At 37.3% G+C, this 12,450-nt stretch overlaps 1 protein-coding gene across 3 annotated transcripts; it reads right to left on the bottom strand.

Annotated features, from left to right (window-relative positions):
- Positions 1–313: 313 nt before the first annotated feature.
- TYRP1 (tyrosinase related protein 1) lies at positions 314–11,295 on the bottom strand. Of its 3 annotated transcripts, XM_051643350.1 has the most exons (9): positions 11,168–11,295; positions 11,113–11,132; positions 10,154–10,628; positions 7,160–7,479; positions 5,472–5,676; positions 4,343–4,510; positions 2,619–2,798; positions 1,157–1,303; positions 396–611 (listed from the first exon to the last, which is right to left on the bottom strand). In XM_051643350.1, exons 3-9 carry the CDS (start codon positions 10,533–10,535, stop codon positions 406–408), a joined length of 1,608 nt encoding a protein of 535 aa, XP_051499310.1. In that variant the 5' UTR covers positions 10,536–10,628; positions 11,113–11,132; positions 11,168–11,295; the 3' UTR covers positions 396–405. The 3 variants fall into 3 exon arrangements, with proteins under 3 accessions (XP_051499311.1, XP_051499312.1, XP_051499310.1); XM_051643351.1 differs by having other exon boundaries at positions 314–611; positions 11,113–11,274; XM_051643352.1 differs by lacking the exon at positions 11,113–11,132 and having other exon boundaries at positions 331–611; positions 11,133–11,181.
- Positions 11,296–12,450: the final 1,155 nt, after the last annotated feature.

Genomic DNA, 12,450 nt, shown 5'->3' with positions numbered 1-12,450 from the left:
CAAGGTGTTTACTTGTATTTTTGATTCTGCTTCTGTCCCATTCTAGACTTGACCTTTTCACAAAAGTGTCTCATCAATGAATTCTGAGTATAAAGGCTAGATGAAGTCAGATGTCATTGACTGTTTGCAAGTTAACCAAATTTTAACAGATTTTACAGAAATATGTATGGAAAAGGCTTGCAGCTGAGCGCTGAAGAGTTAACGGAATTCTATTAAAATGAACACAGAATTAGCATTGCAAAGGTGATTTATTGATGTCTAGGTGTGATGAAAGAGAAGGTGAAGCCTGAAGCAAATATATCAAGACAGCTGACAGCTTATGCTCTTTATTTTAAAGCAGGTGGCTGACCACCATTTATAAAATACAGCAAAATAAACAGTTTGAGTCAAAGAACTGCCATCTCTTCAAACAACAGACTGACTTGGTGCTGTTATGCCATCGTAATCATCTGAATAATGCTGATACTGGTCAGTAAGAAGAGGCTGATGCAAGTCATCTTTATTTTTCTTGACACGTACAATACATGCAGCAGCAGCGAAGATAATTGCAACAAGAATCAGTGCAGTCACTATTGCAATAGTTATCATTTCTGTGACACGGAGAGCCCGACCTGCAGGAAGGAAAGCAAAGGGAAAGTGATCAAAAGTAAATGTCAAATATATGGGTGAACATCAGAAGACAGACCAAAGCTCAATACCTGTCATTATTAAATAAGTCGTGAAGTGGAAATAGTTTAAATTTTGGTTGATCATATTTGGTCCAAAATGTGAGAGAATTTCAGTCTCTATTATTACACTCTAAAAACTGTCCTGGACTTTCCTTCTTCTATCTGGTTTGTGAGAGATTTGCATTCTCTGTAGTGATTTAATGAAGGTGTATAAGAATAAAGACCTTCTCTAATGTTTAGATCCAAATGAGAACATCTCCAAAAAATTTAGTGGATAGTGGATGCTTCATGCAGGAACAATCTATAAACAGTAACTCTTCAATATCCCAGACATAACTGATTTGGAAAGCCAGGCAAGAAAAGAGAATTCCAAAGGCATTAAATAGTGTTTGTGATATTTGAACCAAATTGTTTACATGATAAATAAACTTAAAGGGAGAAAGACATGATGAGAAAAAAAAATAAAGCATCCAGGTTGGACAGTTTACCTGGCCACTCGACTTCATAGCTGTATCCCAGGTTTTCTGGTGCAGTAACAAACATTTCATTATTGGTAACTGGAGGCCAGAAAGGCACCATATTGTATTGTCGGTTATGTCCAATAGGGGCATTCTCCAGTGGATATGTTGAGATATCTAAATTTGAAAGTCAAATCACACTTCTGTAAATAAAATAAAAATTTGCACTGCTTCATTTTTTCCCAGCAGTAACTCAGGGGTTTGAGTACCTAATTTTTTCTTGTTCCTAACCTAAGTTAATCCTGTAGGACTGGTTTTCCAGTGTGACAAATCTAGGATGTAGGGGTCTGCTTTGTTGAAAAGCAAGACCACAAAAGATATCTCTGTTTTTTAACAGATGCCACCAGTAAATTGTAAAATCTTAATCTCTTCTTAATTGGAAAAGGAGAAATATGTATCTATGGAGGACTAGGAAAACCTTTTTACTACAATCCGTCTTTGTCTGATTGTAACAGTGATGAATAGTTCTCTCAAGCAGTTCAGGAGAGCAGCCGGCATGAATTGCAGTGTATGGTAAATCAGGAGTTAGTCAGCTGAACAAAAAAACCAAAATAAACAAACAACAAAAAAATCCATCTTGGTAAGATGATGCAAAAACTTGTGATAGGTCATGTGTAAATACCACAGGGGATACAATTGCTCTCTGATAGCTGCTGTGGGAAAAATACATGAGACAGGTTGTGAAAGCTGCACGAGGAAGTCTCAGCTGTGCAATAGCTGCTGTCTTCTATAGAAGAAGGAAGAGAGAGGTGGATTGTCCTAAGAGGAATGCAGTGTCTGCTTTGTGCAGACTAGTGCACAGACATTAGAGTTACACATAATTCTCATTCCACTGACGCCAGTGTCCTTTCTTCTGTATTTTTTTTTTAATTTCCTTCCTTTCAGATCCTTCCTTCTGTTCATCCTTCCTCACTCTCCTTCACTTCCTCCCTTATTCTTCTTTTCAGAGTTAAAGAAGCAAGGGCAGCAACACTGATCACCTTTTGAAAGGATATGGAAATGGTAATGCAATGCTGGCAGTAAATCACAAAAGTGGTCAAAATGACTTGTGAGAGTGTGCACGGCATTTGATCTTTTTTGACAAGATAGATATTTACACAATGATGGAATGTTTTTGCAGGATTTGGATCTTCCATGGCTACACTGTCTTTGCTCTACAGAGTGTTAGCACATTTTTTTTAATTTTTGAAGTGTGCCTGGTATCTCTGGCCAAGTCCCTTCAAAGACAGTGAATTGAAAATGGAAGTCAGTGGGATGAGGAAGGGAGCTTGCTTCTTATTACACTGTCTTTATTAACTATACTAACTACTAAATTCCAGTCGTCTCTCCTAAGTTTAGGGGCATCTTGACGTCCCACAAGAAGCAGCTGCGCTTCTGTGACTACAAAGGCTGACAACCACCCATCCCACCTCTGCCCATGAGTATATCTTACCTGCAGAATACCTTCTCAGCCACTCATCAAAAACAGCATCTGTGTATGTGTGCAGGAGGACAAAAATGGGATCATTTGGTGATAAATGAGTTTGTCCTCCTGTCCCATTCAAAAATAGATGAGCCAAATTGTGAAGACTTCGAACTGCTGGGTCATATTTCCCTGAAGGATCACTGTACCCTGAATTTGCAAACGAAGAAGAACACAAAAAAACCCCAGTGAATATTTTGTTTGGAAGCTGCAGTCCCAGGTGGATACTTTTTTCTCTGAAAGTTTGTGATGTTGTTGTGTTGCCCTCTTGACATAAATGAGTAGCTAATTCTCTAACTACTGGCATTTGAGAAATGTCCCTAGTGTGCATAATTTCCAGATTAAAATAGCCTTTACAAAAGAATGCTGAGAATGTGAATTGCAAAGCTGCTGGCATCTATGGCAAAAATGGCCAAGGTAAACTAAATTATAGCAGGAAAATGAAGGTTTATATTTGGGACCTACACAGCTTTCACATGACTGAAATAGTTGCTTGCATTTTGTATCTGCTGACTTAAGTGTGTCTATATCGCAATCTGTCCTAATGACCCAACTGTTATGTTTCCACACATGATTTCCAAGCTAACTGTAATCACATCTCAGAAAGCTTCACATGGCCATTTTTCAGTGAAAATATGTCCTGTGTAATTCTGTTAGTGGTCAGCACTTGGTAACCCTCATGTCAGATGTCAGGATGCGAAGCATCATGAAAACTTCTCACCTGTTATAGCTCTGGCCAAACTTCACAGGGGGACTGTCTGTACAGTTAACAGGCTAAAGCCATGTTGACATACCTAGACATTGATAGCCCATGTGTCAAAAGTAGTAAGCATCCAAAACTTTCATATAGACTTAAAAGGTTGGTACAGATTCTTGGTTTTGTTCTCCAAGAGATAGAGAATGGAGCAGATCCTCTCTGTCATAGAGTGAGGCCTCTTCAGAAGAGCCAGGGTATCTGCAGGGGGTCTGGCAGGGATCTGGACTGTTGCTTGGTAAACTTTTCTCCTGAATTCTCATCTTTCCTGTTAAAAACTCTGAATTATTAAAGTGCAGAAGCGTTTGGCTGGATACTGTCTGAACAGCATGGGTCAAAGATTTAGCCTAGTTTCTGTGTTGGAGTGTGTGTATGTTCAGATGCCAGTGACTGAAAATTTGTTTTTAAATGTGTAAGGCTTACAGCAGAACAGTCATATGACCCAAAGAAAAGCTCTTACATGTCTAGCAGTAAATCCTGTACCCAGTCCACAATTATTACTTCAATACAATTTCATCAAGTACTACTAAGGCTTACAATTTATTTTGCTTTCTTTTCTTTGTTAATTCAAGTACAAGAGTAACTGCTATGAGCATTTGTTTGCCTTCCTTAAGAATGCAGCTGGATGAATCTACGGGCAAAGGATGTCTGTTTTCAGCATTGACAACTTATTACTGAGCTGCAAGAACGTGACCTCAGCTAGTTTCTATTTAATATGCCAGTGACAGACTTTTGAGGCTTTTACACATTTGAAGAATTGAAGAATTTATACATATGTATAAAGTAGTTTACCCAGATCTTAATTCTACTTAATACCAAGCTAATACTAAGAACAATGTTTTCTGAATGTCATCAAATATACTGCCTCCAAACTCATACTTCCAATGGGGAGCAGCAAACCTGCACTCTTCACTTATTTGGAGTTATTTGCCATGTTTACCTTCTACTGTGTTACGGAAACTGTCTGTTGAATTGGAATAGAAAGGAGGAGTGTCAAATACTCCAACTTCCAAACACTGAGCAACATCCTCCGGCTCTGGGAGACGCTGTACCATAGGCCGTGCAACATTTCCAGCAGGATTTCTTCGGATGGGACCACCCTCAGTGCCTGGGTGTGGAGAGAGGAGAAAAACAATACTGGTGCACAACAGTAGGCCACAGAATGGATCCTTCTAATGACTGAACCATTAAAAATAAAAGAAAATAATAAAAGAAATAACAATAACAATAACAATAACAATAATAATAATAATAATATAATTCCCTGGTAAATGGCACTTAAACTAAATGATTGAATAAGTTCCTCATTTCAGACAAAGAATCTGAATCTTTGTGGGCTCTTGTGTGCTGTATCCTTAGGACCAGGATTTAAGAAAACAACTTATTTTGTTGATAATTTTGTATAGTTTTTCAATGTGATTTCTTAATGACACCTCAGACAAAATTTTGGAGGATGTCCTGACAGAGTAGCTCGGGAAAGGACTATGGTTGATTATGTAGGTGACTAACCTGATGTTTTGGGTTTTCCCTATTTTTTACTCCCATTTCCATGAAGATGCTGAGTTATGGCTTGAAGTTAATGAATATACAATAATCTTACTGGGATTTTTTAGTTTCTGTAGCTGAGGTAGGTGTGTCAGAATTTAATATTCTTCACAATCAAAACATGCTCCACATAGTTAACCTGGGGTTTGTTAGATGTTCTACTTTTAGGAGCAGAATGCCATAACGGTGATAAGTGTAGTAGTCAGAAGAAAACTTAAGCTTCAATTAAGAAATGACACTGCCAGATTTATTTATTTATGGCACAAGAGATTAATAGATACTGTATAAAAGAGAAGTCAAAGCATTAAGCTCTTTCTCTCCTGCAAGTTCCTGATCAAACTTTGAACTTCTAGGTGTTTTGGTGAAAGACAGATGATAAGTACATATAATTTAAGGAAACTGATGAAGTTTGGATCAAGAATTTTTTGGCTGGGAAAGGCCATTGCCATTTAAGCTATTGCATTTTTTTTTTTTTAATATTAAAAGGATTTTCTCTCCAAATATCTTCCAGCAGTCATACTTACTGTTACAGATTGTTCCCAAAGTTTCATAGTCTTCTACATTTTCACATAGCACTCGCCACTGAGAGAAGATTGAGTTTTGGCTGATAAGAGAGACATCAAAATTGCTTCTAGCTCCCATCATGTCATCTGAACAGATATCACAGGTGTTTTTCCCTGTTGCAAAGTTCCAGTAAGGCAGTCCAAAAGTGGGGTCCTGTAGCATGTTCTAAACCACATAAATATGGTCTTAATACATGTGTGCTCTGGATACCTATGATGTTTACTGCTAGAAGGATACTAAACATCAGTAAAATAGCTTAGCAAGATGTTGGAGCCATGCATTATGGAGTTCTTTGTTCCAGTACTTAAAGAGTGGCTACCAAGAAGATGGAGGCTCCCTATTTACAAGGAGTCACACGGAAAAGACAAGCAGTAACTGGCACAAGTTGCTCCTGGGGAGACCCTGATTGAACACAAGGTAAATTTTTCACCATGAGGACAAACATTGAAATAGTCTCCCAAAGGAAGTGGTAGATTCCCCCACATTGGACAGTTTTAAGTTTGAACTTGACAGGGTGCTCAGTCATCTCATATAAACTATAGTATTACCTAAAAAGGTTGGACCAGATGATCCCTGAGTTACCTTCCAATCTGCCATTTTATGATTCTATAGAAAATCCTTGAAACCTATATAAAGGCTTTTGGTAGTTTTTCACATTGATGCGTTTCTTCAACAGAATGGGTATTATTGAACTGACTCTTGGATCTCCCTTATTAAAAAGACAGTACCTCTTTCATAAAACCATACTGTAAGTGATGAGAGATATCACTTAATACTGAGACCTCATTTTTCCAAGCTTTTTCAATAGTCTATCAACAACAGCAGGGTTGGTAGCACTCAGAGTAACTAAGTCAACTCTGGAACCTCCAAGAAGATGGAAAAGTAAGGAAAAGGGAATTGGCCCTTTAAATTCTCACAGAATGAGTTGACGTTCAGCAGTTCTGACTTGTCCTGGTTACCTATACATACATATATATGTGTATATACATATGTACATACACCAGGATGTGATGACCAGCCAAATCAGCTTAATTAATAATCAAATTTAATAGCATAAACTGGAGTATTTATTGCATCACCAAGAGCTAGAACTCCTCAAGGTTTCCACCTATTGAAATGCCACTGATGTCAAATGGGAGTTTTTGAAGGGAGTTTGTGCTTTAGCCTGATGCAGAGCTATTGAAGTCCATGGAAAGAATTGAAGGGATTTATTTAATCAGTTACACTAATTGAAAAAATAAAATGTTCATTTCTGTAATACTTGCCTTTAAAATTTCTGCTCCTTTGATTACCTTACTCAAGAATCAGCATCTTGATATTAAAAATAACACTGACTGATAACTTTAATTGGTCCAATAAAATGAATTCTATGTGTATGTCTAGAATTAATATCTATTAATGTAAATTTTAAATTTTCTACTACTCTGATTGAAACATTATTTTTAGAATCTCTATAACAATAGCAGTCTAAAGCCTGAATGTATTCTGTGAAGTTTAGTATACCTAATGATTTACTGAAATAGAAGCATAATTAATTCGATGTGTAGAAAGAGCTAGTATAATTTTCACCTATTGGAATGTGAGGAGAAGTTTGTAACTGTACAAAAGATAGCATGAACACATGGTTCAACAAGAATCCAAACCCTACCTGCATGTCTCTTTCAAGCTGCAGTAGATGGTACCTATGCCACGTGACAAAAGCGGGTCCCTCATGAGAGAAATCAACTCCTCCAAAACTCTGCCCTGCACCAAGGAAAGTCTTCCTAACAGAATAATAATGAGACCACACAAAGTAGTTATAAATGGAGATATTCTCAAATTGTGGTGTGTTGCCATCTGGTCCAAATATTTCTTCACGTCTTCGTGTGGCAATAACAATATCAGGATGGGTTGTCACCTTGGCTTGGTGCAAGGCATTCACAAAACGCCTCCTTTCCTCTGCACTCAAATCCAAAAGATTCCTCCTGACTGTGAGAATACAGAAGAAGCAAGTTACCAAAGTAATAGACATTCAAGTCTAATCTCACAAGACTAATTTATTTGCTCCTAACAATTCCAGGTAAGTCCCTTTTTCTTCAGTCATTCATCCATTTTTTATTGAACCAACAGAAAGAGTACTGAGCACAAATAGAAAATGTTATTTATTATTATAAAGGTTAAAGCAAATAAAAATAAAGTCCCAAACCCTTGTGGTTTTAATGCTTTTAGAAGTATTGTTGCAGATTATCCTTCCATCCTGTCAGAGGAATGACAAAAACAGTTCTTTGTCACACAAATCTTTCAGAACTTCATCCAGTATACTTAAGCTTTTCTGTACAAGAGAATACCACATATGAGTTTATAATAATCAGAAGATCTGCAGCTTGAAATTCAGGGTAGTATATTGTTTGTGCTTAAACCTTTGTAGGAAAAATCACAGATTCACCACTGAATCGGGAATTCTACACAGTATAACACCTCTCTTTAATGTAATTACCTGCTATTATTAACAACAACCATATATCGGTCCTTTCTAGCAGTATGTCTCAAAATCCCTTAAAATACCATTGTTCACAAATAAACAGTGAAATGAGAAAGAAAATACCAGTGTATCAGTAAGAGGAACAGAATCCACATCACCTCAGTCCCAGGATTAAGACCAAGTCCATTACAATCCCAGGACTCTTTCACCTGGGCTGAAAGAAGATTTCAGGCTAAATTTAGGCTAAGACACAAATGCAAGTCCTCACAGCTATTCTTCAGCATGCACTTATTTTTATTATAAAAAATACTGTAAAATCTATACTTGTCCAAATGAGTGATAGCCTGTGTTCTTATGAGAAGTAATAGGTCTTCAGCATGAATCAATATGAAGAAAAGAAGTGAATTACATTTCACTATATAAAGTTGATTCAGTGGAGATATTTTTGGCTTCACTGAAGTTTACAGAATTACTCTTACGAAGCCTGAATTTCATCCAAGGACTCTGTATCCTGAAAAATGCTTTTCTGCTTTGCAAAACTGAACTGATATGTTAGGCCTGGTTGCTGAAGGGTTTATTTAAAGTACCACATTAAAAATATCCTTCTAATTTTGATTTGTATAGGCATCTTAACCTTTTCATTTTTCAAAATATGTGCCTGAACTACAGCAAAAAATGGGACTATTCTTAACATTACCCATGAATTTAGAAGACATGAAGGCACCACACTGCATTTTACAGATATTTTATATGGATATGCTAAAAGTAATCTAATAATTATTTCTGAACTCCAAGCAGCTAGGATGCTCTAAGGATGGACAGAAGAGGTGACCTCCATGTGGAAATTTAAATCATAATACGAAGCTATTTTCCCCAATTTAAACTGATGTTGTCATGCATAATATGTCTATGTGCCTAGCATTTTACTGAGTAGTAAAGATTTAGTATGTAAGAAAAGTAAGAAGTGGCCTTGCATACATAGAAAATCAGCAAAAGCTGCTTTTTGCCTATCTCCAAGTTTATTTGCCTACATTTATGTATGTTAACATTTATTTCTTGGTAATTTTGCAGTGTTATTATCACTGTTAATGATAAAAGACCACAACATCAGAGGGTGCAATCTCTCTTAGTAAGTCCTATTCATGAGTCACATTTTCTGCTATCTATTTTGCTTCATGGAACACAGAGGATTAATAAAATCCCAAGGTATTTTCTACATCCCTCAATAAGTTGTTTTAAGGAGCATTATTAGGACTTTGAATTGCTAAGCAGTCCTTTGTTAACACTTGCTGGAAAATGCACTATGTTCATGGAGCATTTCCTGTTGGTTGAAAATAATGGTAGTGCTCATGTCTGTTTCTGCAAGAGGCACTATACATTTGTGCTAGAGACCTGTTCTTTCTCATGTCACCAGAACCCATCACACATTTGCAGGATTATGGATTTCACAGTATTTCATTAACATCTTTAAAACTTAGATCTTGTTCATTCAGATGGTTTTGACTTCAGAACAGGATCTGTCCCCATATTTTCTTGTCTTTATCAATTTACCTACAATATTTAGCATTTTTTCCAGTCCCACAAGGATTTAATAACCATTAAAAAATTGTAGACACCTATGTACTGATATTCTGGACTAAGCCGAAACCCTCAACAACCCTCAGAAATCCCATGTGCTGATTAACCTGAACAGTTAATAGTCATGAGTTAAGGCTTTTAAAGACATTGAAAACAACTAGGTAAGTAAAAATTTACAAGGCCAGGTACATAGTTTAGAAATACATTAAGCTTAGAGCAGTCACAATATATCAAACATGATATCTAGATATGTATTATTCCCAGACATACTCACAAACACATATACATCTCTACATATATTGTTTTACTCTTTTTACATTTTATATTTTTTTTATGCTTTTTTCAACTTAGGGATTCTGTTCTGTAATGGACTTAGTCCTAATCCTGTACTGACTGCAAATTTAGTTTCTTTTATTGGGCAGTAAATGTAGGCGCTTGGTGGACAAGCTGAAAAACTCATCTATCAGCTTGCCTTAATAAACCCAATAGCAAAGTACATTTGCTAAATAAATATTAGGAGCATTTTATATTTTAAAGAAAAGACATACACAAATCAAGCACTGCAAACAGGTAATTTTCATGTAAAATCTCTGATTCTCTTACCTATATTAATTTGTTGGCTACAGGTAGGTCCAGTCCAGCCAGGGCGACATGACCCACAGTTGTAGCCAGAGAAGTTACCGTTGCACCGACAGGTTTGGTTGAAGAAGCGTATGGGCCATTGCTCACGGTCATCCCTCCCGTCATGGATGTACTGTGGGCCGTGGGGTCGCAGATCAACAGTTACCTGTACACACCGGCCCCTCCCTGTAGACACACCACACCGGTCAGTACCTGGCCCAAACACAGGGAAATAGTCTGGGCAACACATGCCGCTCCTCAGGGCCTCGATGGTAGCACACTGGCGAGGGAACTGAGCTTCAGCTTGGTCAAGCATGCTGAGAAATGGTGGCAAGGAAAGGAGGAGCAGCATGAGGAGCTGCATGGCAATGGGTCCAGCAGCACCGACTGCTTCTGAGAGCCAGTGGGTCCAGACACTCTGGATTCTTCTCTCCTACGATGGAAGAACCAGGTCCCTCTACAGAGAGACAGGCAAAAAAGGAGACATGGAGAGAGGATTAAAAAAAAAAAAAAAAAGTGATACAAACCTCCAGGCTACCCCCTCCACCCCAGAAAGTGTCTCAAACCCTGCACTGGGGTACTCTTAACTGGAAAAGTGAAAAACTGACTACAGACACTAATGTTCTTCTCTTTCCTATTATCTGCACAAAACCCAGTAACTGTCTAGAGCTACATTTGTTCATTGATTTCTAAGTGCTTCTCAAATGTTCATTCACGTCGTACACCTGTCAGCCTGATTTACTTCACTGCCACAAAATGTTAAAACCTGCTTTTGAAGCTTTTTTTCAACCTTCCCACTTCCCCACCCGTTTATGCCTCTCTTTTCTGCATTTAACTAGTGCGTCTTGTTTTCTACTCCGCAGTTCCTCTCTGTGTTCCCTTGCTGCTCTTTAATGCCAGCTCCAGCAGAAAATGAAGCTACAGTGCTTCATGCATGGTACCTGTTTTCTCTTTCTGGTACCTCTCCTCTGCTGAGATCCTGTTGTATCTTTGCACTTCCTAAAGCTGTGTCTAACTCGAAATAAGCACTGCTAATTTCTCTCTTGATTCAGTCTGCTTACTAATCCTTCCACCAACAGAGTATGGCTTGGCCTCACCCTCCTTGTTCTATTAATCCCCTTTCTACTTCAGTGCATTTCCCTGGACTTTAAGTACTTGAGCAGCACATGATTTCTTTCATGCTTATCTCCTTGTGATTTTACAAGTTTTAGCAAAGGTCAGAGACAAATACTTGAATTCAAAACAGAACAACTGTGAAGGGTGTAGGGTTTTTTTTATTTTTTATTTTTTTTTTAATTGCAAAGAAAGGCTCACTTGAAAACAAAGAACAGTAGAGAAATTCACATTTAACAGACATTTAAAAAAATAATGTTCAAATAGTAATTTCAAGATCAGGCTGAAGCAACTGACAAAGATACGATATTTAGAATATTAAACATTCCATTCTGAAACTTTCAGCTTTCCATTTAACTATTTATTTTAATAATAAAATAAAAATACTTATCCTATTGGAGTAACCTGAAATGTTAAATTCTGAGCAGGTGCTATGAAGAGTAATGAAACAAAGAAAAATAGAGAGAAAAAGTCTCTGAAATGAACAAAACTCTTTACTATTTGCAAGGACAATTTACAGTGAGGAAAACTAGCCTTATTCAAACTCTACTTTTATGATCTATCAATAAGGATGGTGTGAGGATGTTTTGTCAAGAAACATCTTAATTGGCACCAAGACAACATATTAACAGGTATTGTGAGGAAAGGTTCAATCACAGTGTGACTGACATAGAGCAGACAATGAATTACCTACCCCTTCTTCTGCTTCTGTACATGCAAGTCAAAATGTGAAAATGTACACAATTCTGGCAGGCCACATAAGCAAGTTTTTTGTGCATTTATTCTGGGCAACCTACTATGGATCATAGCAGTGAACTTTGCCATCTGTGACTTGTGTAACCAAACATGATATAGCTCGCTTCCATGTAGGATCAAGGCTTTTAGTACACTTCTCCATATCCTTAATTCATCCTCCATTTGCAGGCAGAAATATTGATAATATTTAAGTAAAACTCTTTCCTTTTCTTTAATTTTATTTTCAATTTGAGCCTGTTTTCTCTTCTTTGCTAGCTTATTTTATATCCTGCTTCTTCCAAGCTTAAACCTTTCATCTTTGAACATGTCTATGGGGACACATGTGACACAAACTCACTGTCATCACATCAGATGATAAACCAGAGCTAGTAAAAAAAAATCTAGATCTGAAAAGAACTCCCAGATCAAAG

The sequence above is a fragment of the Apus apus genome, chromosome Z (genome assembly GCF_020740795.1).
Source record: "Apus apus isolate bApuApu2 chromosome Z, bApuApu2.pri.cur, whole genome shotgun sequence".
Lineage (NCBI taxonomy): Eukaryota > Metazoa > Chordata > Aves > Apodiformes > Apodidae > Apus > Apus apus.
The sequence above is the reverse complement of the archived record's forward strand: the minus strand, read 5'-3'. Positions and strand labels throughout refer to the sequence as shown.